General features: G+C 40.2%; 1 protein-coding gene across 3 annotated transcripts in view; it reads right to left on the reverse strand.

Annotated features, from left to right (window-relative positions):
• LOC127455723 (suppressor of tumorigenicity 14 protein homolog) overlaps nucleotides 1-25,945 on the reverse strand; it is a 96,780-nt gene that overhangs the window by 1,697 nt on the left and 69,138 nt on the right. For all 3 annotated transcript variants that reach the window (XM_051723803.1, XM_051723802.1, XM_051723801.1), the window contains 14 exons: nucleotides 20,787-20,956; nucleotides 17,327-17,359; nucleotides 16,969-17,203; nucleotides 16,203-16,345; nucleotides 15,981-16,084; nucleotides 15,780-15,883; nucleotides 13,286-13,422; nucleotides 12,837-12,941; nucleotides 12,644-12,751; nucleotides 12,157-12,270; nucleotides 11,560-11,676; nucleotides 11,267-11,450; nucleotides 8,422-8,690; nucleotides 7,654-7,790 (listed from right to left, as the gene is read on the reverse strand). In XM_051723803.1, coding sequence (XP_051579763.1) covers nucleotides 7,654-7,790; nucleotides 8,422-8,690; nucleotides 11,267-11,450; nucleotides 11,560-11,676; nucleotides 12,157-12,270; nucleotides 12,644-12,751; nucleotides 12,837-12,941; nucleotides 13,286-13,422; nucleotides 15,780-15,883; nucleotides 15,981-16,084; nucleotides 16,203-16,345; nucleotides 16,969-17,203; nucleotides 17,327-17,359; nucleotides 20,787-20,956 — 1,960 coding nt within the window. The remainder of the gene's footprint in view (nucleotides 1-7,653; nucleotides 7,791-8,421; nucleotides 8,691-11,266; nucleotides 11,451-11,559; nucleotides 11,677-12,156; nucleotides 12,271-12,643; nucleotides 12,752-12,836; nucleotides 12,942-13,285; nucleotides 13,423-15,779; nucleotides 15,884-15,980; nucleotides 16,085-16,202; nucleotides 16,346-16,968; nucleotides 17,204-17,326; nucleotides 17,360-20,786; nucleotides 20,957-25,945) is intronic.

Below are 25,945 nucleotides of genomic sequence, written 5' to 3' on the forward strand. Positions count from 1 at the left end.
CACAAAATTCTGAACCTTCGACCAGAATTTCTGGATCTCGACACACCACCAAAAAACATGGGCCATGTCTCCATCCTCCAATTGGCATCTCCAGCAGGTGGGTGTGTCTTTAAGACCAAGGGGGGGGGGGGGTGCTACTCCCAAAAATAGTACAAAGCAGGTGACGCAGTTGTAAATACCTATAAAACTGAGGTCTGGGGATCCCAAAATGTTGGACCAATTTTTCAAACAATCTCAACACTCCACTTTCATATAGGTCACTGAGTGTAGCAACCCCCCCCCCACAATCCACTCTGGCCAGCAGAAAGGGGACTTGCCAATACACAATCTTGGGTTCTGCCATATGCTCGAGGCAACATTTAAATAAGTGTCCAATTTAAACAATCTGGACACTTTAGTTCATACCGAGTGTAAATGCAAAATAACGGGGTGTAACTTAACTTCTCCGATTAGTTTGATAGAGATGCTTTGTAATGGCGAAATAGGGGAAAGCACTGCCTGTTCAATAACAAACCAGGGAGGTGCTCTCTCAGGTGGAAGTGACAGATGATCCAAATGTCTGAGACTGAATGCATAGTAATAAAACAAAATCTTGGGTAGACCTTTTTCTATCGGCCTATGTAACTTATTAAAATGCAATCTGGGACGTTTAACATTCCAAATGAAGGACTTCGCTATGCTATCAAATTGCTTGAAATAAGAGAGGGGGACATCTACAGGGAGAAATTGTAGCAGGTAGTTGAATTTTGGAATACAATTCATTTTAATAACAATAACCTTCCCAATCATAGATAAGTGTAATGAAGCCCACCTGCCCACATCGCTCAAAAACCTTTTTATTAAAGGGTCAAAATTAACTCTGACTAAATCAGACAAATTTGCTGGGAATAAAATTCCCAAATACTTAATGCCCTGTTTGGGCCACTGGAAGGCGCCCGGCTGGAAGGCCGTTACTGGACAGTACGCTGTCAGAGCCAAAGCTTCGGATTTAGACCAATTGACTTTGTATCCTGAGAGCTTGGAAAAGGAATTAATAATTCTGTGGAGACAAGGCATAGATCTAGTAGGTTCAGAGACAAATGATAAAATATAATCTGCTTAAAGCAGAAGCTTATGCACCACACCTCCCGCAACCACCCCTGGAAAATCATCCTCCTTTCTTATCGCGGCTGCTAATGGTTCCAGGGCAAGACATAACAATAATGGAGAAAGAGGGCAACCCTGCCAAGTGCCCCTATCCAGAGTAAAATAATCTGAAATTAATCCATTTGTTTTTACCGCTGCTACAGGGTGTTTATAAAGTAACTTAATCCAACCAATAAATGTACTCCCGAACCCATACATTTCCAAAATCTTAAAAAGAGAATCCCATTCTACCATATCAAACGCCTTTTTCGGCGTCAAGTGAGATGGCAGCGACCGGAGACTGATCATTCGCTACTGATCACATGATATTGATGAGATGCCTGATGTTATCAGAAGAGCTACGACCCCGAATAAACCCCACCTGACCTATATGTATAAGAGATGTCATAACTTTACTTAATCGGTTAGCCAAAATTTTTGACAAAATGTTTACATCTAGCTGGATCAGAGAGATTGGATGCTAACTTTTACATTCACTTGGATCTTTGTCTTTTTTAAAAATAAGACTGATCCGGGCTTGAGTCATGGTTGGGGGAAGCTTTCCATTCTTTAATGATTCAGTATAAACTTCTAACAAAAGTGGAGCCAGTTCTGTAGCATAAGATCTAAAAAATTCTGCGGCAAAACCATCTGGCCCCAGAACCTTGCCAGTAGGTAGGGACTTAATTACCACGTCGAGCTCCTCCAAGGTTATCTCAGAATCAAGATAGTTTCTTTGCTCAGTCTTCAGTTTAGGAAGATCTAATGGTTCCACAAAGTTTCTAATATCTTCATCAGTAGACAAAGATGTGGAACTATAAAGATCAAGATAGAATTCTTTAAAGGCATTATTAATATCAATGGCTGAGGTAAAAATTTCACCACCAGCAGATTTCACTGAGGGAATGATAGAAAGAGACTCTCTCTGCTTTATATATCTAGCCAAAAGCTTCCCTGCTTTGTCACCCGACTCAAAGTATGACTGACTTGCCCTGAATAATCAAAACTCCACATTCTGCGACAAAATAGTATTATATCTGTATTTCAATCGGGTCAGGCCATCAGATGACATACGGTGCTGCAGGTCTGCCTCTGCACTTTTAATATTTCCTTCCAACTCCACGAGTTCTCGTGCTTTGGATTGTTTGATGAATGAGGCATACTGTATGATCCGACCCTTAAGAACCGCCTTAAGTGCCTACCAAGCCACGCCCACAGAGGATACTGATGACCAGATGGTCTCCATATAAACACTGATTTCAGTCTTTAACATTTGTTGGAAATCAGGATTTTGCAAAAGGGATACATTAAGGTGCCAACTATATGATTTCTTTTTCTCTATATGTGGCAACACCTCTAAACTCACCAGGGCGTGATCTGAGACTAAAATGTTTCCAATTGAGCAAATCAACAACAGATGAAATGAGGGATTTGGATATACAAAAAAAAAAAAAAATCTATTCTAGAATAAATCTTATGTACTGATGAAAACAATTTATAGTCTGTACCAGATGGGTTCAAAAGGCACAACGAGCCACATGAAGAGGAGGCAAATGAGACTTGTCCTCTGTCAAGGACATTTGACATTTTGATATAATAGAAAAAATAAATTGTGTGCCAAAAACAAAATTATGAAGACCAACAATAAAACCCCGAACTTCCCCCCGAACGAAACAAACAGAAAAAAGAAAAACGTGCGCATTAACCCCGCGCACGAAAGCGCCAACCAGCGTCAATCTCTTTAAACTCAAAGAGTCCATGTACGCCTACGAGAGCCCCCGCGACAACTTTGCCATCGGATTGCTCAATTTTGCCTCACAAATTTGTAAGGCAAAATTACATAACATTAAATATTTTGTAAAACAAACCCCAGCCAACAGAATAAACACAAAGAACATGTAGACTCATTCACAGAACTGTCTCGAAGGTGTGTTCCTTCACAAAACATATTCCAGCCGATATAAAGCCGTTCATTTTCCTCGGACAAACAAACGAATCTTCAGTGAGCCAGCTGATGAGTGCAGTAGATGACATAATCATGCCAATGTCCCACGAAAATACTCCAAATATCATACTCCAGCCAACAGGAGGCATAAGCACAAGGAACTGACAGATTCATCCATAACTGTCCCGAAGTAATGTTATTTAACAAAACAAGCTCCAACCGCTAGGTGGAACCAGCACAAAAGAAACGAAACACGCATCCCGGTTCCTCGGATGGTCAAGAGTCAATTCACTCGGAGGCCACATAAAAGTATATCCCACGATTTACACAGTCTGCCAACTTTATAAAAGACATCCTTTGTGTGGGCATGTAGATATTTTGCGGTCATCCGTTCATTGTAAAAGTGATCTTCCGTCAATGCAAAAGTTTCTTTAAGGAAAAGTGTTAATCCACAAAACAAAACAAAAAACAAACTCCAGCCGCTCAGCGGAGCCAACGCAAAAAGAAACAAAAATGGCGCCCAGCTTCCTCCGAAAGCCAGAGTATGTACAGTGAGTCAATCCACTCACAAGAAAAACACCCAATGGTTACTCACCTATTGTTTCAATAAAAGACATTGCCTGATTGGGACATGTAAATACTTTGCTGCCATCCTTGGTGTTTATTCTCAGCCTGGCCAGAAACAGAGCAAAAGTGATCTTCCGCTGATGTAAGAGTTTCTTGCATTCCTTAAACCGATCGCGTTTCTCTCGTCGAGTTTGCAAAGTCCGGGAACAAGAAAATATTGTAATTCTTCCAAGAAAGCTTTCCTTTGCTCCTCGCCTGGCGCAACACAAGATCTTTATCGGGTGATCTAAAAATTTGGCCAGAATCGATCGGGGCCTTTCTCCCTCAGCAGATCTGTGAGCCGGGACTCTGTGAGCTCGCTCGATTTCCAGCTTGTGGCCTGTAATGTCGAGAAGACTTGGGAAAAGCTCGTCTAGGAATTTCACCATATCTCTGCCCTCCTCATGCTCAGGAATTCCAACAATTCGAATGTTATTCCTGCGGCTTCTATTCTCAAGATCTTCAAGCTTTTCAAGAACACGTTCCAAATCAGCTTTGGTCATGGGCAGATTAGTGGCTAATTCCCTCTCTGATGACTCCAAATAATCTATTCGTTTCTCAACATCTGTCACTCTTGACTAACTCAGAGTAATCGATCGACGTATTACAGCGAGATTCTCCAAGTCCGCAAGTACCTTCGTCAACATCACCGATATGTTGGACAGTTGACGCTGGATTCCTTCTCCCGCCGTGCCATCCAAATCGAGTCCCCGATCCACAGGCCTGTCTGGGCTTTCATCTTGAACCCATAAGTCTTTTAATGTCTCCAGAGCCCGAGGATTTTGACTTCTTTGCCATGTTTACCTCAAACAGCAAATGTGTAACTGGGTGTATCGAATTTCACTAGATTATATCATGAAAATAATTAAAGAAATTAGCAAAGTGTGCAGAGCTGTCTCTCACATGTATGCCCTTCGCATGGCGTCACGTGGCTCAATATAATGCCTTATTAACATTTTCCAAACAAAGCCTTCCACAGTATAAAGATAGAAATGCACTAAAATAGCACCAATTCAAGTAACATTAAATGTTTCCCAAAGTCTAAGTGGGAGGCTGACTAATTGAAAGAAATAGTCCTCACATAGTTTGCATATTCATTGCAATGTGCATTAAATTGATTAAACTCTCATCCTCCACTACATTAATCTTCCGGTAGACTGTGTCTATCTGCTTTTCTAAAGCAGTCGTGAAGCTACGTTCATGATTCGCGTCAGAGCGTCAATGCCAGCATCATGTAACGCGTTGAACTCCACAAGAAGAGTGCTTGCAAACAACTGCTGAATCCAAAATCTCCTACTGTCACAGTATGTACTGTATTTGATGGATGCACTTTTCTGCCAGCAAAACAGTATGTTCTTTTAGGTATGCATGCGAGTAGTATGAACAGATTTGGGACATACTTCATCTGAGACGATGGCATCGTCTCGCGACCCGAATATATGACGCAATAACAACAACCGCGAAAACGATCTGCTTTGGTTTAATTACACAAGCACAAGGAACAATTATCTTGGTATATATAGCACTTACAGTTGAGAAAAGCCGTCCGCCTCATGATTCACCGCCGTTCCTTTAAATCTGTTTTTTTTTAACGTGACGTCACCTCAGCTCCCAAGGGATTATGGGATCATTAAGTGTCCAGTCGATCCGCACTTCAGAATCTCGCCGGAATTAGTAGGTTATCCGGGTACTTCTCGCTTACTGCTTCATGAATACTCTGGATTTGGACATACTACTCCATTGGCATACTACTAGAGAAGTATGGATATTCGTACGCAGCTAATGTCTCGTTCTGCATTTTCGTGATCGTTAAGACTTGACATGTTCTGTCGTAATTATATTGTGCCTTACAAGAGGCTGAAAGTACTTGATTTCTATCAAAAGTTCCACCTGGGCTTGTTTTGTACAACAAATAGCGTTAAGAGGTCCTTTCCCCATCATTTGATCACTGACATGGCTGTTGTGTGTGTTTGCTGTGTGTGCATCAGTGTAATAACTCCAGGTGGACACAGACACATCACAAATGTTCCGCCCTACTCTGACCAGTGTTTATGCTGTTTTATGCTTTATTAACGGTAAATACATTAGTAGTGATTAAGAAAAATTAACACGTTTTAAAAATGAGTATTTTTTCAAATTAAACATGCTAACTTTGACAGCTCTACTTTTCTGTATATTATTTCTCCTTGGTTCTTCATAGGAATGAATGAGTATGGTAACCAGGATTTGTTTTCCCCAACGCAACACCACGATCCCAGTGCATGACACATTGCAGACTATATCTCTATGATAAAAGTACCTACAGTTGAGGTCAGAAGTTTACATACACTTAGGTTGAAGTCATTAAAACAAATTTTTTTAATCACTCCACAAATTTAATATTAGCAAACTATAGTTTTGGCATGTCATTTAGGACATCTACTTTGTGCATGACAAGAGTAATTTTTCCAACAATTGTCTACTGACAGATTGTTTCACTTTTAATTGACTACATCACAGTTCCAGTGGGTCAGAAGTTTACATACACATGCAAGTTAACTATGCCTTTAAGCAGCTTGGAAAATTCCAGAAAATGATGTCAAGCCTTTAGACAATTAGCTTCTGATAGGAGGTGTACTGAATTGGAGGTGTACCTGTGGGTGTATTTTAAGGTCTACCTTCAAACTCAGTGCCTCTTTGCTTAACATCATGGGAAAAGCAAAAGAAATCAGCCAAGACCTCAGAAAACAAATTGTGGACCTCCACAATCTGATTCATCCTTTGGAGCAATTTCCAAATGCCTGAAGGTACCACGTTCATCTGTACAAATAATAGTACGCAAGTATAAACACCATGGTACCATGCAGCCATCATACCGCTCAGGAACAAGACGCATTCTGTCTCCAAAAGATGAAAGTAGTTTGGTGTGAAAAGTTCAAATCAATCCCAGAACAAAAGCAAAGGACCTTGTGAAGATGCTGGAGGAAACAGCTAGACAAGTATCTATATCCACAGTAAAATGAGTCCTATATCAACATAACCTGAAAGGCTGCTCAGCAAGGAAGAAGCCACTGCTCCAAAACCGCCATAAAAAAAAGCCAGACTACAGTTTGCAAGTGCACATGGGGACAAAGATCTTACTTTTTGGAGAAATGTCCTCTGGTCTGATGAAACAAAAATGTAACTGTTTGGCCATAATGACCATTGTTATGTTTGGAGGAAAAAGGGTGAGGCTTGCAACCCGAAGAACACCATCCCTACCGTGAAGCATGAGGGGTGGCAGCATCATGTTGTGGGAGTGCTTTGCTGCAAGAGGGACTGGCGTACTTCACAAAATAGATGGCAAAATTATGTGGATATACTGATGCAACATCTCAGCAAGGAAGTTAAAGCTCTGTAGCAAATGGGTCTTCCAAATGGACAATGACCCCAAGCATATCTCCAAAGTTGTGGCAAAATGGCTTAAAGTAAACAAAGTCAAGGTACTGCAGTGGCCATCAAAAAGCCCTCACCTCAATCTGATAGAAAATTTGTGGGCAGAACTGAAAAAGCGTGTGCGAGCAAGGAGGCCTACAAACCTGACTCAGTTACACCAGTTCTGTCTGGAGGAATGGACCAAAATTCCAGCAACTTATTGTGAGAAGCTTGTGGAAGACTACCCAAAACATTTGACCCAAGTCAAACAATTTAAAGGCAATGCTACCAAATACTATCAAAGTGTATGTAAACTTCTGACCCACTGAGAATGTGATGAAAGAAATAAAAGCTGAAATAAATAATTCTCTCTACTATTATTCTGACATTTCACATTCTTAAAATAAAGATCCTAACTGACCTAAGACAGGGAATGTTTTCTACAATTAAATGTCAGCAATTGTGAAAAACTGAGTTTAAATGTATTTGGCTAAGGTGAATGTCAAACTTCTGACTTCAACTAAGTTTGTGAGCTTTAACTTTTCCAGCTATTGATCGATTATTAAGAGGTATATGAAACGTACCTGGCAAGCATCCACTCCTCCTGACAGAACGCCGGCACACGTCATGCGAGATGTTATCTGACCATTCATTAGTTTATCACACACCGTGCTGTTGATGATGCGAACCTGTGCTTTCTGCAGCACAGTTGCTCCAGAGCCTACAATACACACACACACACACACACACACACACACACACACACAGAACAATTACACACATATTTCCTCTTAGAGTAGAACATAGATTATTTCATTATTATTTTTAGTTAAGTTCTTTCTCAAAAATGCGAGCTTCAAATTTCTGCTTTTAAACCCTCTGGTACATTTGCCATATGGACTTCTATTGTTAGTAAACTACTGTGATGAGTCAAAATTATTTTCAGTGATACTAGACAGCATGCAACAGATGCTGTTGATAGAGCTTTAAAAGAAAAATACCAGGTTCATTACAAGTTAAGCTCTATCAACAGCATTTGTGGCATAATGTTGATTACCACAAAAACGTATTTTGACTTGTCCCTCCTTTTCTTTAAAACAAAGCTCTATTCACTTCCATTGTAAGTGCATCACTGTAACCCAGATTTTAGCTTTTTTTTAAAGAAGTGGTGGGACAAGTCAAAATTTATTTTTGTGGTGATCAATATTATTCCACAAATGCTGTCGACTGAGCTTAACTTGTATTGAACCAGGAATATTCCTTTAAATTGCATTTAATCCAGATTATTCTTTGAAAAACAAAAGCTGTTAAGTAGGTAAATAAGCATGTTAAATAGCAGATATTTCACTGACCCCCTTCTCTTGTGGCGCCCCAGCCAGTGATGGTGACAGGTAAACCAGCGGGGTAGACGTCATTGGCAGTGGGAAGACAAATGGGGCGAATGGTCTCACTGAAGGTCACGGGTGAGTCCAGCTCCATAAGGGCGATGTCAAAGTCATAGGTGTAGTGGTTGTAGGACTGGTGAGCAATCACTTGTTTTATGTTTCTCCTCGTTGCAGCCTGTTTTGCTCTCTGTGTGTGAAGTCCCAGGTATGCCTCCCATGTGCCCGGCTGAGAATACCTGAAAATGTATCAAACACTGTATATGGAGCTGAACATTTTCTCCTCCACTCTTCAAGTCTAAAATAGAACTCATAAAATTAGTTCTTCAAAGGATGATATTCAGGTTTCCACACTGTTAACCCCATGTCATTCTATACCCTTGCCACATAAATCTGCTTTGGTTGTATGAAACATACTACTAAAAAAATGGTCACTGCCTAAATGAACAGTGTAGGGCTGTCAATCGATTACATTTTTTATTGAATATTTACATAATATGCCAATTAATTAATAAAATGTATTTGCTGAGAAAGCCCCTTTAATAATAATATTTGTATATGTAATAATATAAATAATTATACATAGTTATATTTAAATAATTATAAAATTATATATATATATTTTATAAAATTATATTTCAGATCATTAAAATGCTTTACATTATTGTGACAGATGAGTAAAGCATTGATAAGACAATACAAAAAGTGGCTTTAGAAGGCAATAGATTCTTTATTTCTATATTACTGAACATAAGCCTATCACTGGCCTACAGTACACAGCAATACATTTTGCAATTGAATTCGTCAGTCTGTCCTAGACAGATTTATTATAAGGGCTTGTCTAAGAAATGCGCTCTGTCCCGCTGTGTTTGAACGAAAGACAGCATTCTCATCTTGTGCTGTAGCTAATGTCTGTACAGCTGTGCATTTTTTATACAGCATTTGCCTCCTGATAAAAACAGGTGGTACTTCAAGCTTGAATTGTTCTGATGGTAGGAATATTCAATATTACGGTCCGGGGACATGGTCAATTGTGTTATTTTTTTATATAATTAATTGCACTGAATTAACGTGTTAAATCAACAGCCTTAGAAAAGTCATAATTTCCCTTACCCTCATGTCATTCCAAACCTGTATGACTTTATATCATTTTGTGTTTCACAGAAGAAAGAATTTCCCGAAAGTCCAATTGGGTGAATTCAATCCAACAGCAGTTGATAGCAACTCACTTTTACACTTAATAAACCACCCAAAAGAATCCAAGTAGTCTATGCGACTCGTGCATCATATTCCAAGCCTTCTGAAGGCATACAATCACTTTGTATGATGAACAGACCATAATTTAAGTCGTTATTCACTTTAAATTCAAATTAAATCATTGCTTAACTCAAATATGAGTAAATCAAATATGGTGGCTACATCGATTTGATATACAACAAATACACCGTTTCTCAATGCATGTTCTTGTGGACTCATTCAATGTCATCATCCGCCTCTGAAAAAAGAAAATAGATATGGGGTTGTTGAATCTACATATCGTAGCACATACCAAACCCTGCGTATATGCGTTCTACTTTCGAGTTTGCTCTTTCAAGGTAGCTGGGCAAGACAAATTTTCAGGAGAACACAAGTCCGTTCTTGTGTTCTTAGCAGGGGGAGAAGGGGAGAGAGATGGGCCTGTCATGAGATATTCACCCACAGGGGACATACACAGGACACCTTCATTTGTCTATCTGGATTTAAATGTTTTTCTACATAAACGTGGACTAGATGAAAGGCTTTGACCATTATCATATATCTCGTGCTGCTTTTAAAAGATGCAATGTCAAGTTTTAACTCTTAAATGGAGACCCCCATTGTGTTTCATTCAGCTACGCTGTCTTGCTGTTGAGCTGTTTGGAAGGCATCCTGGACCAGTTTTGCACCCATCTGTGCTATTTTTAACTGTTGGTCTTTTGTAAACATCTTTAATCATTTTGATGTATTTCCGGCAATGCGTGCCGTGTTTTAAGAGCGGTACAAGCGCAACTTTTAAAAATGCATCTCATTCTGCTGCTGCCACTGGTCAGTAGAAACACATGCAGTCCTGTGTGTAAACAAACACAGAAGATGTGAAGACCAGCGCCTCTGCTTTGGCCTGTTGAAGCCAGTTGAAACACCCAATATCACCGTGTATTGTATTACGTTTGTGTATTCAGAGGATTTCAGTGTGAATTGCTTGTGAAACAGTCACAATATGATTCAAGCTTTGCAAAGGAACTGTTATTGAAAGATAGGGCAGTTAAAATTGGACTACTGGACGAAAAACTGTAAGTAATCAATGTCATTCATGAATATTTCATATGTCATGACTGTTTGATAATTTATGCTGTTCTTGAGTGAATAGTTTGATACATTCGATGAAATGTGTTGGGTGTACGTTATGTGTTAACCCTGAAATGTAGTTTTAATGTTGTGTGGAATGTTTAATGTTTTTTTCATTTTCTTCAGACTGCATTTCAAATATGCCTGTATTGAAAGGGCTGCATGATGTTAGCCAATCACAACAGTGGGCATTTACACTGAAGTCTTAAAGGGCCAGACAGCTTAAAATTGAGCATTTCAGACAGAGGTCCAGCTGTGTTATATATGACTAACATTCTAAGTAGACCTCAGTGAAGATAATACAATTATATATATAAAGTGCTGAATTCAGCCAACAGGACCTGCATGAAATTATCTAATTTCATACGGATCGACATGAGGGTAAGTAAATAATGACAATTTTCCTTTCTGGGTGAACTATTCCTTAAGCATTTTAAAATAAAAACTGCACCTGGTTTTGCCGTCGTCTTGCACGCAGTGGGCAGCAGTCACAATCCAGCGATCGTTGATCAGTGATCCACCACAAACATGTGCAATGTTTTTAATGTGGAGGCTGACCTGCCATGGGAACTCTCCCTCCCCTGCATCCTGCCCGCCCACAATGCGAGACTTCTTGTAAGCTATCTTGCCACAGTCTAGTGTAAAAACAGGGAGAGAAAGAAGTCGACAGGCAGAATGCCATGTTACACCATGCAGGGTTTTTGATAAAGAATAGATATTATGGCATTGGTGGATGATACGCACTGCACATGGCTTCGTCAGATCTATCGCCGCAGTCATCTTGCCCATCACACTCAGGGTTCTGTTTGGTGATGCATTTGCCATTACCGCACGCAAAAGTTGAGACTGTGCAGGTCATATCTGATCAAGAGAGGGTTAGAAGAGAGGCCAAGCAATGAGAGTGAGAGCAAGTGAAGAAAATAAATGCAAATATAAGTCTCTGATATTTTCAATGTTAAAGGTTTATATTTATTTAATTTTTATTTAAATATAATTTAATAGCTATTCAAATCATAGTCATTTATCTTACATTAAATTACGTTTCATAGAAGCTCTATCTTTTTGACAGGAGCTTCATTTGTTTCAAACCCATCTGACTTTGTAGCTTCCATGGAACACAAAAGGAGATGTTAGGCAGAATGTTACCCTCAGTCACCATTCACTTTCACTGCATCTTTTTTCCATACAATGAAAGTGAATGGTGACTGAGGCTAATATTCTGCCCAACATCTCCTTTTGTGTTCCACGGAAGTAATACAGATTAAGAACAACATGAGGAAACATTGCAGGGTGTACATGGACAAAATATAATCCATTTCTCATATCTGTGAGTGAGGTCACCTCTTGAACAGCCCTCCTCATCCGAGCCATCCTTACAGTCCTGCTGTCCATCACACTTCAGTTTCTCTGACACACACTGATCATTTTTACACTTAAATTCCCCAGTCTTGCATCCTGCCAGAAAGGAGGACACATTAAAGCAGGTGTAGATGTGTTTCTGTGTGGTGGAAAGTAGAGAGAGAGAAGCTGTGTCCTAAACCAAAGGCCCAATGGCTCCTCCTAAGGAAACTGGTTGCAGGCTGACTTTCAAGGCACCATTACATCACACCTAATGGTCTAGAACAGAGGTTTTTCATCCCAGGGACCCCTGAATTTTGTGATAAAATCTGTGCTGCCTTCAAAAACTGACCAGATGAATGGATTTTAGTAGACTAGATGTTGCACAAACATTTAATTCAGACGTAGCCTGATGCCTTCCTACCTCTGTATAGAGCATTTTTCAGGTTGCGGACACAGCCAGAGAGAGGTAGAGGAAAAAGGGTCTTACCACAATTAAGTTCATCTGTCAAATCTCCACAGTCATCTACGCCATCACACTGCCAGAACGGAGGCTTACAGAAGCCATTTCTGCATTGGATCATGCTGGAGTCGCATTCTGAAATCAGAACCCGTCCACATTCTATCACAGTGCACGTCTGAGATCAAATTTGTATTTACAGAGCATGTATGTGCGTACTTACTGCAATTTTTCTCGTCGCTGCTGTCACCACAATCGTTCCAGCCATCACAGCGCACAGTTGGGTTAACACAGCGTTTGTTGTCACACTGGAACTGGTCCGGGCAGGCTGAGAGATGCAGAAACTGAATTCACTTTCTAAAGTTCACATTGACACTACTCCAGACTGTGACTAAACTGTCACGAAAGCAGAATTTTTTTTTTTAAACAATACTTTATTATGCAGTTTCGTCAGATTTCACAGACCACAGTGCTTGTGAGTAATCATGTATATCAAGTGATTCTGTATTGTAGCAACAAAAACAAGTAATTTGGTTAAGTAATTTCTATAGTCTGGAGCCCTGTGACTGATTTGCTTAACAGGTGGTGATAAAATGCAATATGCAACTATGAAATAAAGGGCTTTGTTTTTCAGACATAGCACTAGTTTACCATATTTATGTCTTTACTTACGGTCGGTGGGCTCAAAGGCCTCATAAATGGCATTAAAACCTCGATCTACATGTGAAGAATTGGAGTAGAACACAACAGTCATCTTGTTACTGTTGCTGGTAACCATGGTATTAGCTGGCTTCTGCCCACAAAGTTTGCTGCAAAGAAACAAACAAATTAATTTTGAATATATGAAATTTTAAATCTAAATGCTTTCAAGCTTTGTTTCTAGTGGTTACAGTTATGGGCTGGTACCTTGAGGCACACACATTATGACTGTGCGCATACCTGAAATCTGTATTGTAGTCTCTGCGACAAGTCGGAGTATACTGTATCTCACAAGTACGTAATAAGTCATCCTTTTAGTGGTGGGACTACTGTTCTAGGCACACTAACTTCTGCTCAGGTGTTACAAACATAGTTCATGTGGGTCGAGTTTTGCTCCACATAAACAGTACTTAGTGTATAGCTGCATCATATCCCTTTCTGGTAACCTTGGTTTATGGGCTTTACATGGTCATGACAGGAGTTGAAACATTGGATATCCATTTTCAGCAAGCGATTTTATCAGTTTCATGTCAACATAGTTAATTTTTAAGTTTTGTGGCTACTGTTTGTAACCGTTTGTATTTTAATATATTTTGGTGCAATAACTTGCCACCTAGACTTCCTTTGTAAGTGCATGTGATGAGGAGGAGTGCGTGGCCGGGCCATGAGGATGCACACCCGGCACTGAGCTGTCCTAATCAGCCAGGAGGGGGATAAAGACGAGCCAGAGGCGCCAGTTCGAGAGAGAGAGAGACCACTCGGCCGCTGTGTGTGTGTGTCTGTTTGTTTAAGTTGATTTATGTCATTAAAGTTACGTTGACTGTTCTGCCGGTTCCTGCCTCCTCCTTGCCCATCATGTAAACCCTGTTACATTGGTGCCGAAACCTGGCAAGGAGGAGGAATGCACTGTCGTGGAGACCTCGCCGCTGCCATCTGCCGGGAAGTGGAGGAGCCGCGGCCATCTGCCAGGGGATGGAGGGTCACTGCCAGCCACCGGGAGCTGGAGGAACCGCTGCTGTCCGCCAGGAAGCAGAGGAGCCGTTACCGTCCGCCAGGGGGCAGTGGAGTGGCAGAGGACCAGGCGACGGCGTGTCCGGAGAGCGAGTTTTTCACTCTCTCTCTGTCTCTTGCTCTTTCCCTCTCCCTCCCCTCGTCTCACCCAGGGCTCCAGAGAGGCGGGGAAGACCTGCCGGCAGAAGGACGGCCGAAAGGGCAACACCTCCCCTCCAGGAAGGGAGGGGAGTATGTCAAGCCAGAGGTTTCCCCAGCCTGAATCGGGCGGTGGAGGAGTGTGATGAGGAGGAGGGCGTGGCCGGGCCGTGAGGACGCACGCCCAGTGCTGAATTGTCCTAATCAGCTGGGAGGGGGATAATGACGAGCAAGAGGCGCCAGTTCGAGAGAGAGAGACACACGCGGCCGCTGTGTGTGTGCGTGTCTGTGTGTTTATGTTTGTTTAAGTTGATTTAAGTTAATTTATGTCATTAAAGTTACGTTGACTGTTCTGCCAGTTCCCGCTGCCTCCTTTCCCATCATGTGAACCCTGTTACTGTGCATTATTGTAAGCATGACATTTTCTTCATTAACAAACTGGGGGACAAGTCAAAATGTTTGGTAATCTTTGGTAATCGACAGCATGTTACAGATGCTTGAAAGAGAGAAACATTTGTGACTTTAGAATGTTTAATTCATTTTCATTGTATGGGAGAAATATGCAATGAAAGTGAATAAGGACTGAGGCTGTCGGTCCCTAACATTCCGCCTAAAGACACGGTCACATTTACCTTCACACAGCGAAATTCCACAGGCAAAATAAGTCATACAAATTGCTTGGTTTAGCAGTGGCCTCTGTGTGGGTGGTGCTTCGCACACAGCTAAACTGAATATTCACAATGGACAAGGATACTATTTTTGTGGTGAGTTTTTTTAACTTCACTCTTCCAGAGTATAAAGTGCAGCGTTAAAAGAAGATCCTTGTCAACTAGTTTTTTGCTGGTTTCACAAGCTCTCAATACCCGCCCACACCTTCTTCGCCCATTGAATTTCGCCCTGCAAAGGTAAATGTGACCATGTCTTAACCTTGTGTGACCCCGTGAACACATGTGTGGACCTTGTATTCTGGCATCGCTATATGCAGGGCATAATTTAAAATAATTTAAACAGACTGATCTCAGTTCAGGAGACTTAGTCGTTGAAGGGACATTTGCTTGAATTTTTTTTTTTTTTTGCATGTTTATTACAGTAGGTGCAACTAGTTACAAATCAAAAAGTAAATGCACACAGCAGTCACACTCGGGTCTCAGAAGGTTAAGGCCTCCTTTCGTGTTCCACAGAAGAAGTTATGTAAATGATTACAGAATTCTTATTTTTTGGTGAAATATACCTTTACCTTGTATTGAATGACAAAACATTAGTTTATTAATAGCAAATTCTGTGAGTTCAAGTCAGTGTAAAACTCAAAATTACTGACCTCTTACCAGTCACCTCTACATAATCTCCTGGGCAAGAATTCTGTTCCCCTGTAGACACCAAGAACTTTGGGAATTTCAGCTTAATGAATTTTCCAGCTGGAACCTTTAGACAAAAGTGAGGAAACAGATCAGTGCTTATACAACAACTCAAACTGTTTCAGAACTGGTACAAGAGGAAATGGAGAATTTCTGTTCCTCACCTCAATGTCCCACTGGCATGTTGTATTGGGAGAGTAATAACTGGGAAAGTGTGGTGATGTAAATGCACCAGAGGATCCAGTCAATTTACCACCACATTGGAGATCTATAAAGGGAAGAATCAGTGAGAGAACAATAAAAACATAAATATAACAGTGAAACATATTTTACTATTAAACCTAGTTAAGTATATTTTGAATCTGTCAACTAGGAATCATCTTTACCATTGCTATCTTGCTTAATCTGGGTGACACGGGCTCTGAAGCCAGGATAATTCCCAACCTCATTGGTTATCAAGGTGACCAGAATAACATTTCGAGATGAGATGAAGGTTAGGGGATCGCTGGGAGAATAGTAGCCACATTTCCTGTTTGAAAAAAAAAAAAAAAAAAAAAAAATTTAATTGAAATTTCACAACTTTAGATTTCAATGTAAGAAACTGCAATACTGCCCTACAAAGCCAAAACACAGTAACTCTAGGCTAATGTAGATTATAAAATAGTCTTAATCCGTTTTCTCAGAATCTTGAGCCAAACACACCAGTGACAGGACAGATCATGGTCTAAGAGACCTGATTTAATGGTTATAACTACATTTTGATAAATTGTGTAGTTACTGAGTGTTGCCTTTGTATGGCAGAAGAGCATGATAATACAGTATGTTGGCATAAAAAGCCACCAGATGGCACTACATTTAAAAGGGAGAGATAAAAGACAGACAATAGCATTTAACAAGTGACAGATGACTTGGTGCAGACTGGGGTTAAGTGAGATCTCTGCAGTTCTACAAACTAAAATTAACCCTGCAAACATAGGGCAGCCTAGACGCTTAAAGGAATAGTTTCCTCAAAAATGTAAATTCACATATCAATTCATTAAATATGTCATAATTTACTCAAAGTCATACAGGTTTGAGTAAATGAGTATGTAAATACTGACAGAAGTTCTTTTTTGGGTGAACTATCACTAACATTAAACAGTGTTCTCTTACTCTGCCATGAGATGTTTGTCAATGGCGACCAAAGAGTCATACACTCTCACTAAATCATTTCCACAGTTTTGCTCAAGGTTGAAGGTGTCAAAAGCCAGCTTGAGAACGTGGCCTGGGTCACCCCGCAGCTGCCACTGTACCAAAGTATTTGGAGGATACGGGGAATCAGGGAAACCAGGTGATTTAATGATCTCATCCTTAGAATTACTGATGTGCTGGGCATAATTCTCTAATTCTGGGTATATAGAAAACAGATACAAAACAGCTTAGGTCACATTTATTACTGGATACATGTTTATGAATTTGCAGTGTGTGAACTGATATTATTTGTGAGAATAGAGACCAATGGACTACTCACTCCTGCCTTTTGCCGACATACGTGTGTCCAGAGCTGTGAAGTAAAAGATTGACACAGATATAAAGAATGTTTCAGGTTTAAGAGGTCCATCTGAGCTTCAGAATCATGGGCATTAAAGGAACAGTTCACAAAAACATTAAAATTACATCATCAATTACTCATTTTAATGGAGAGGGTAAGGCACAATGATGTTCAGTCACCATACAATTTTAAAATGAAAGTGAATAGTGACTGAGACTAAAATACTGCCTAACATCTCCTTTTGTGTTTTATAGAAGGAAGACAGACATATGGGTCTGGAATAACAAATAATTTTCATTTTTGGGTAAACTATTTTGGGTGAAGATATTATTTGATAAAATACTGCCAAGAGGTCAGTATCTTGGCGAATCTCATAAAACCTTTCCAGTCACACACACACTCACACACTCACACACTCACACACTCTAGTTCCAGTCCTCGGATCTGATTGGACGAGACGTTCCATGAGCACTGATGTGTCTCACACCATCAACACTCTGATGCTTCACTGTGTGTATCACTCCGCTTGTGTTCGTGCGGTTCTAAAGTGTAAGAGCAATGTATATGTGTTAAGAGCTACTGTGTCTCTCTTTACATGTATTTTTTTTTACATTACATATGTTAGCCAGCAGGTGGTGGCAAAAGATAATTTTTATGTGTAATATGAGCCAGTTGGTGATGTGAAGTGAATCCGCGTCAGCCAGTGTTTACATACAACAGCGCTCCGTGATCGCTTGTATTACTACTACACTACTAAAGCTAGGAAATTAAACGGCTTTAAACGAACAACTTCAGCACTACGGCTCATCACAGTTCATTGATTACACAAACTCAAGGTGATTACCTCTTACTGGACTTTCCACATTAGAGAGGACGTACTGTTAAAAATGGCAGAGGGGTTTGCGGTTTCTATAGTTAAAGACTCTTGTGCACCGGCTACCGCGAAATAGGGAGAAATACCCCTGCTTGGATGGCTATTTTTCCACTGAGAAAGCTGATTTTCAGAAAGCTGACAGCATCTCTGCTTGGGAGTGGCAACAGGTGATTGCACATGCTCCATCTCTCTCTCACACACACACACACACACACACACACACACACACACACACACACACACCCCCATCTATCCATCCTTGTTTATCCAATAACTTGTCAGAAACAGCAAAAGCCCTGATACTATTTCTGAAGTGACATTTTTGAATTACTAACGAAGGCTTGGATGCATCATTTGGTTTGAACCAGCAACGGCAGATTCTGATCCGTCACGTAAGAAAGTAGTTCCATGCACAAGTGTGTTTTTATGACCGTACTCAGTTTTTCATAAAAATTTTTATTATGAAATAATACAGTTCATTGAACTGTTGTATATAAGCAATATCACACTTGCAATCATGCTATATGGCCCTAAATCAGCACTGCTGTGATTAGCTATGGCACTCGGCCTGTGGCCGAATCACAGCAGTGCTGATGTAGGGCCATATAGCATGATTGCAAGTGTGATATTGCTTAAATATATATATATACAGGTGCATCTCAATAAATTAGAATGTCGTGGAAAAGTTCATTTATTTCAGTAATTCAACTCAAATTGTGAAACTCGTGTATTAAATAAATTCAGTGCACACAGACTGAAGTAGTTTAAGTCTTTGGTTCTTTTAATTGTGATGATTTTGGCTCACATTTAACAAAAACCCACCAATTCACTATCTCAAAAAATTAGAATATTTTGACATGTCAATCAGCTAATCAACTCAACACCTGCAAAGGTTTCCTGAGCCTTCAAAATGGTCTCTCAGTTTGGTTCACTAGGCTACACAATCATGGGGAAGACTGCTGATCTGACAGTTGTCCAGCAGACAATCATTGACACCCTTCACAAGGAGGGTAAGCCACAAACATTCATTGCCAAAGAAGCTGGCTGTTCACAGAGTGCTGTATCCAAGCATGTTAACAGAAAGTTGAGTGGAAGGAAAAAGTGTTGAAGAAAAAGATGCACAACCAACCGAGAGAACCGCAGCCTTATGATTGTCCAGCAAAATCGATTCAAGAATTTTGGTGAACTTCACAAGGAATGGACTGAGGCTGGGGTCAAGGCATCAAGAGCCACCACACACAGACGTGTCAAGGAATTTGGCTACAGTTGTCGTATTCCTCTTGTTAAGCCACTCCTGAACCACAGACAACGTCAGAGGCGTCTTACCTGGGCTAAGGAGAAGAAGAACTGGACTGTTGCCCAGTGGTCCAAAGTCCTCTTTTCAGATGAGAGCAAGTTTTGTATTTCATTTGGAAACCAAGGTCCTAGAGTCTGGAGGAAGGGTGGAGAAGCTCATAGCCCAAGTTGCTTGAAGTCCAGTGTTAAGTTTCCACAGTCTGTGATGATTTGGGGTGCAATGTCATCTGCTGGTGTTGGTCCATTGTGTTGTTTGAAAACCAAAATCACTGCACCCGTTTACCAAGAAATTTTGGAGCACTTCAGGCTTCCTTCTGCTGACCAGCTTTTTAAAGATGCTGATTTCATTTTCCAGCAGGATTTGGCACCTGCCCACACTGCCAAAAGCACCAAAAGTTGGTTAAATGACCATGGTGTTGGTGTGCTTGACTGGCCAGCAAACTCACCAGACCTGAACCCCATAGAGAATCTATGGGGTATTGTCAAGAGGAAAATGAGAAACAAGAGACCAAAAAATGCAGATGAGCCGAAGGCCACTGTCAAAGAAACCTGGGCTTCCATACCACCTCAGCAGTGCCACAAACTGATCACCTCCATGCCACGCAGAATTGAGGCAGTAATTAAAGCAAAAGGAGCCCCTACCAAGTATTGAGTACATATACAGTAAATGAACATACTTTCCAGAAGGCCAACAATTCACTAAAAATGTTTTTTTTATTGGTCTTATGATGTATTCTAATTTTTTGAGATAGTGAATTGGTGGGTTTTTGTTAAATGTGAGCCAAAATCATCACAATTAAAAGAACAAAAGACTTAAACTACTTCAGTCTGTGTGCACTGAATTTATTTAATACACGAGTTTCACAATTTGAGTTGAATTACTGAAATAAATGAACTTTTCCACGACATTCTAATTTATTGAGATGCACCTGTGTGTATATATATATATTAACATTTTAAATATTTGTAATATTTTTCTGCCATTTATGGTGATTTAAATTGAGATAAATAAAATCAACATTGACAATAATGAGAAACTTAATGGGGGTTGTGCTTAATTGTCATGAAAAGAATGTCAAATGTGAATGTAAAAAAAAAAAAAAAAAAAGAAAAAAAAGAAAGAAAGTAATGGTCCTAGGTTTTGTTTTCTTTGTGCAAAACTTCACTTCTTATTTTAGGATTTCAGGGTGAAATGTGACCAAGACATGTTTTCATGCAATTGACCAATCAATCCAAAGAGTGTAATGGATGCATAGATTTATATCACACCTGAAGAGATGACGCGGTCGAATACTAGGACACCAGGTTTATCCACAAGACGCCGTTGTTTATTGGTGTTATACATCTCACTCAAGTTGATCACAGCCTGATCCACTGCAGCTTCCTGCCCCACAGGAACATTAAACTCTGACTCGTAGTAAGCTATTACACTGCCCTCACTGCAGGGAGAGAGAGAGAGAGAGAGAGAGAGTGAGAGAGAGAGATAGAAAGAGAGAGAGCTTCTTAAAAAAACAGCACAAACAAGCAACATTCAAAGAAGCTGTAATAGTAAGGTATACGGCCAAGATGAAGTTACTGTTTACAAACAAACGCTCTGCCCCGCCCCTTCCGGGTTCTTTTGTAGCCCAGAAAAGAACTGCTGTCTATGGGCGCTTCACTCAAATTGCGCTGAAACTGCCCAAAAAGTGCTGTTTGTGTTGATGAAACACCCTGTTTCCTACAGATTATTGGAGATTAGGGCTTCTTTACATTTCTACCAGATCACTGCAACAGGAAAACTCTGAATTTTACATAAATGATGACACTTCACGGGTCACCGTCATTGTTATCGCATCTCCTCTATTTGACACAACTGACCCACAGCAGCTGTTGGTGGACAATAACTTTTTTTTTTTTTTTTACAAAGAAATCACCCTCTCTCTGATCACAAACGGCTGTTTTTAATTTCAAAAGTGCTGTCACTGTGACAGATATGAGGTCAAATATGATCTAACGATGATCTTACATGATCAAGACCACCACATAAGATATAACGGGAGAAGCGGGACCCGTCTCCACCACCACAGCACATGGACTACTGTTTGTGAAAGGACAAGTGAATAAAAATAAATGATGTCTTTGCATTTATTTTGTTTTCAGTAAATAATATTGTTCAATCGAAATGGCTGTTATTAAGTTTTGATATGGAATATGATCATATTGAAGTAAAATATGATTTATTGTATGTGGGTTAATTATTTAAGCAGTAAAGACACATATTGCATGTCTAGTGGTAGTTTTTATTTTTATACATCACATTTCTTAGGCTTTAGAAGTGTGTTAAACATGTGAGGATGTGTATTCATCAACCTGTTACATGTCCGACATAATCATACAGGCTCATTGAACCAAGTTTAAACTTGTTTTGCCAATATTTCAGAAAAGAACCCACATACTTTCTTCACTGTAAACCTTAGATATTCCTTTATAATAACTTCTATTAACATTAAAATACATTTTTACATTCTATAAAGCTTAAGATTATTTAAACTGCAGTGCTGCCTATTTCCACCATTGAAATCTGCTGCTCGTAAGAACCCGGAAACGTCTTGGGTATGTAACCTTGGTTCCCTGAGATGATGAAAACAAGACATTGCATTCTGCAAATGCATATGGTGAGTGTCCTTCTACACGACCTAGTTAAAACCTCTCTACAATAACGCCAATATTCTAATATTGGCTATGATGTTTGAGCCCCGCCCTTTTAGGCGCAAAGCTATCCGCTATAAGGGCAGGCATGCAAACACCATTCCTCAGAATTTTCTGACTCACCTCAAAGAACTCTGAGTCTTGTAGTGTGACTTGCATTCGCAGTGTCTCATTCCCTTTGTCTCAGGGAACTAAGGTTACGTATGTAACCGAGAGGTTCCCCAACAACTCAACACCTGACATTGCATTCTGCTAACGCAAATGGGGAACAATACCCAGAAGGGAAACATGACTCACCGACATGAGTATGCCGCAAGTGAATGACCCTCATGGTCAGCCAGGAAGGGAAAACTCAGAATATATATGAACTATGGTCATATAGTATGGATTAACCCCTTCATGAACCCAGTCGGGATTGCATGAATATGCTTGTGACTTTATGGTAAATTACAACGCCATGAATGCAGGCGGTTGTGTAAAATGATGGGGAGCCCGTACTTAAAGGGAGGGGCATAAGTATATGTTTGGCAAACGAAATAGCAAGCGCTCTAAACAGAGAGGACATGTGAATAGTGAGACATTACGTCTAGGCTGTAAAACCTTGCGAATGTGTTTTGAGAAGACCATCCTGCTTTAAAACGTATGTCTTGTAAAGACACCGTTAATCAATGCCCATGAGGAGGCCATGCCTCTAGTTGAGTGTGCCTTAACACCAAATCTTACCCTGCAACTCGTAAGCCAGGGTAATGAGAAAGTCTTTGCTTGGAGACATTCCTTTCATGCGTCCTCCATAGCACACAAAGAGCTGATCAGACAGTCTGAACTGGCGGGTGCGCTCAACGTATGTGTTTAGCGACTGCACAGGGCCCAAATGCAAGTATTGTTCCTCATCCGAATTAAATGGTGGAGGGAAGGAGGCTTGAAGGTGAAACACCTGTGCTCTGAAGGGTGTGGTTAGAACCTTGGGTACATAGCCTTTTCTGGTTTTGACAGTGGCTTTGAAAGACCAGGACCAAACTCCAGACATGAATTGTCATTTGATAGTGCATGTAAGTCACAAACCCGTTTTACTGAGGCCAGAGCCAGCCGTAGTGCGGTCTTAATAGAGAGCATGCTCAAATCAACAGAGTGCAAAGGCTCGAAGGTGGGCCCTGCGAGCGCTTTTAGGATCAAAGTTAGGTCCCAAGTCGGGACTGTAGCCAGTCGAGGTGGATTTAATCATCTTGCTCCTCTAAGGAACTTTATGATTAAATCATGCTTGCCTATAGTGGCGCCAGCTTCAGGTGTGGTATATGCAAATATAGTCACCACATAAACTTTGAGCGTTGATGGAGTGAGTCCTGCGTCTAATCACTCTTGAAGAAATATGAGAATTTCATGTATGGGGCAGTTTACTGGGTCTTTGCCATGTGAAAGACACCAATCAGTGAACACATCCCATTTTAGCACATAGAGGTGTCTCGTGGATGGCACTCGGGCCTGTAAAATAGTGTTCATGACTGAATGCGTCAGTTCTGGCGCGTTTAGCGCGTTCCGTTCAAAGAACATGTGTAGGCTTAGCAGCTCTGGCTGGGGATGCCAAACCGTGCCTTGTGTTTGAGAGAGATCTTTCTTCAGCTGTATTTCCCATGGAGGCCCGTCCAGTATTTCTACCATCTCCAGAAACCATGGAAGACAAAACACCATTGAAATGGGGCGGCCGACGTGCAAATTGGATTATAGAACCATGTTCGATTGTTTTTTAGCATGTAACGGGTCAGAGGGCAATTTGGTATGTTCATAACATGATATATTGTGCCGCTCACCATTGGGAAGCGGTTGCGCACAATGTGAGGATTTGAAGAGGGAAAGCTCTTTATTGAAAAGTGTGAGCGTCTCTTGCATGTGCAATGAGCGCTGTAATCTTTTTGCAATCTTTGTAATTCATTACAACATGTAATGTGCCACTACCCACTGGGAAGCGGTTGTGCAAAATACAACTCAAAATACAAAAATCCTGCCGAAGCGCTGCGGGAAATCAAGAAGCTGAAGTGGCCCATTCACCAGCAAAGCATCAGTTGTTGTTGTAGAAGGAATAACAAACTTTAATTTGTAAAAATAAAATAAAATGAATACTGAATAACTGCAAAAGTACAGAAATACACATCTAAATATATCAGAGTACACAGATCTAAGTCTAACATTAATTAATATGTTGTCTTGTCTAGTGAAGTAAATGGAAAAGTTTCAAGCCTAGATTGAGGTGAGAAGGTCAAGGCAGAGAGCCAGAGGAGTGAGATAATGTGGGTCAAATTATTCTATTAGCAATATACTGTGCTGTATATGTGTACCATGTTCGTGCAAAAGTATAATATGTCCTTTCTAAGCCCGCTATGATTTTATAATTTCCTCTTAAAAATAGGGCTGTGTCAATACAATCAAATATTGATTTATTGCAATGCTTTTTCTAATGATTTTATATCGATAGTTTAGAACCACATATCAATATTTATATTCAACTGTTTGTATATTCATATCATGTTAACACACAACAAATTTGGCACACTGTTACTTCCAAATCACAAATGATGCTCACAAAGAAGAGACAAAAACGTGATGTTTCGTGCAACATGCTCTTCATCAGACATCAGTATATAACTGAAATATACACAAATGAATTGGAATTGAAATTGGAATTGATACATAATTGAATCAAACTATGATATCGTGATGTATCGCAATATATCGAACCGTGACGTGTATCAGGCGATACCCAGCCCTACTTGAAAATAGCAATAACTCAAAGTCGCCAGGTCACATTGTCCTAGTGTGTTCAAGGAACAGTTCACCCAATAATAAAAATTCTCTGATCATTTACTCACCCTCATGCCATCCCAGATTTGTCTGACTTTCTTCTGCTAAATACAAATGAAGATTTTTTTAGAAGAATATCTGAGCTCTGTAGGTCCATACAATGCAAGTGGTCAGCGCTTAAAAGCTCCAAAAAGCAAAGACGATCGTAATAAAATAATCCAACTCCAGTGGTTAAATTAATGTCTTTTAAAGTGTACGACTGTTTTGGGTGAGAAACAGATCAATATTTAAGTTCTTTTCAATATAATTGTTTACTTCTGAGTTGCTCTCCAAAGTGCGTCCACGAGGGGACTCGGTTCACGCTGCCTTTCACATGATGTAAGCACGCTGGCATGTTCAAAAGAAAGCAAAACCAATGAAGCTTGTGAACTGCGTTCTCTTGTAAAAAAAAAAAAAAATCAAACTGCACCCCTCGTGGACGCACTTTGGAGAGCAACACAGAAGTAAACAGTTATAGTGTAAAGAATTTAGAGCAGTCATATCATGGGGAATCAAAATTTCCTTAATATTTTGACATATAAGAGGTCTTTCTACTATAAAAACATACTGTAAATTTCAGAACTTAAAATTAATCCTCAATGCAGTAAAAGCATTTATTGAAACCAAGCTGCAAAAACGCCTCGTTCTCTACTTTTGCGGCTACCCTATGTCACTTGTGGGCCCATTAATTCATGACTGCCTCTACGGCAACAACATCAACGCATACTTTATATCATCCCACCCTTGGCCCCGCCCACTAGTGCTTCAGTTCGGAAACAGAGAGAGAGCAGGACGGTCAGGCCTAGTGTGGCCTACTAACTATTCCTAAACACTAAAGGGGACCCATCTGGACTATTTTGAATTTTTTTTTTTATAAACATGCACTAGAGAGACGTCTTTGACCGTTG

This window comes from Myxocyprinus asiaticus, chromosome 18 (assembly GCF_019703515.2).
Source record: "Myxocyprinus asiaticus isolate MX2 ecotype Aquarium Trade chromosome 18, UBuf_Myxa_2, whole genome shotgun sequence".
Taxonomy (NCBI): Eukaryota; Metazoa; Chordata; class Actinopteri; order Cypriniformes; family Catostomidae; genus Myxocyprinus; species Myxocyprinus asiaticus.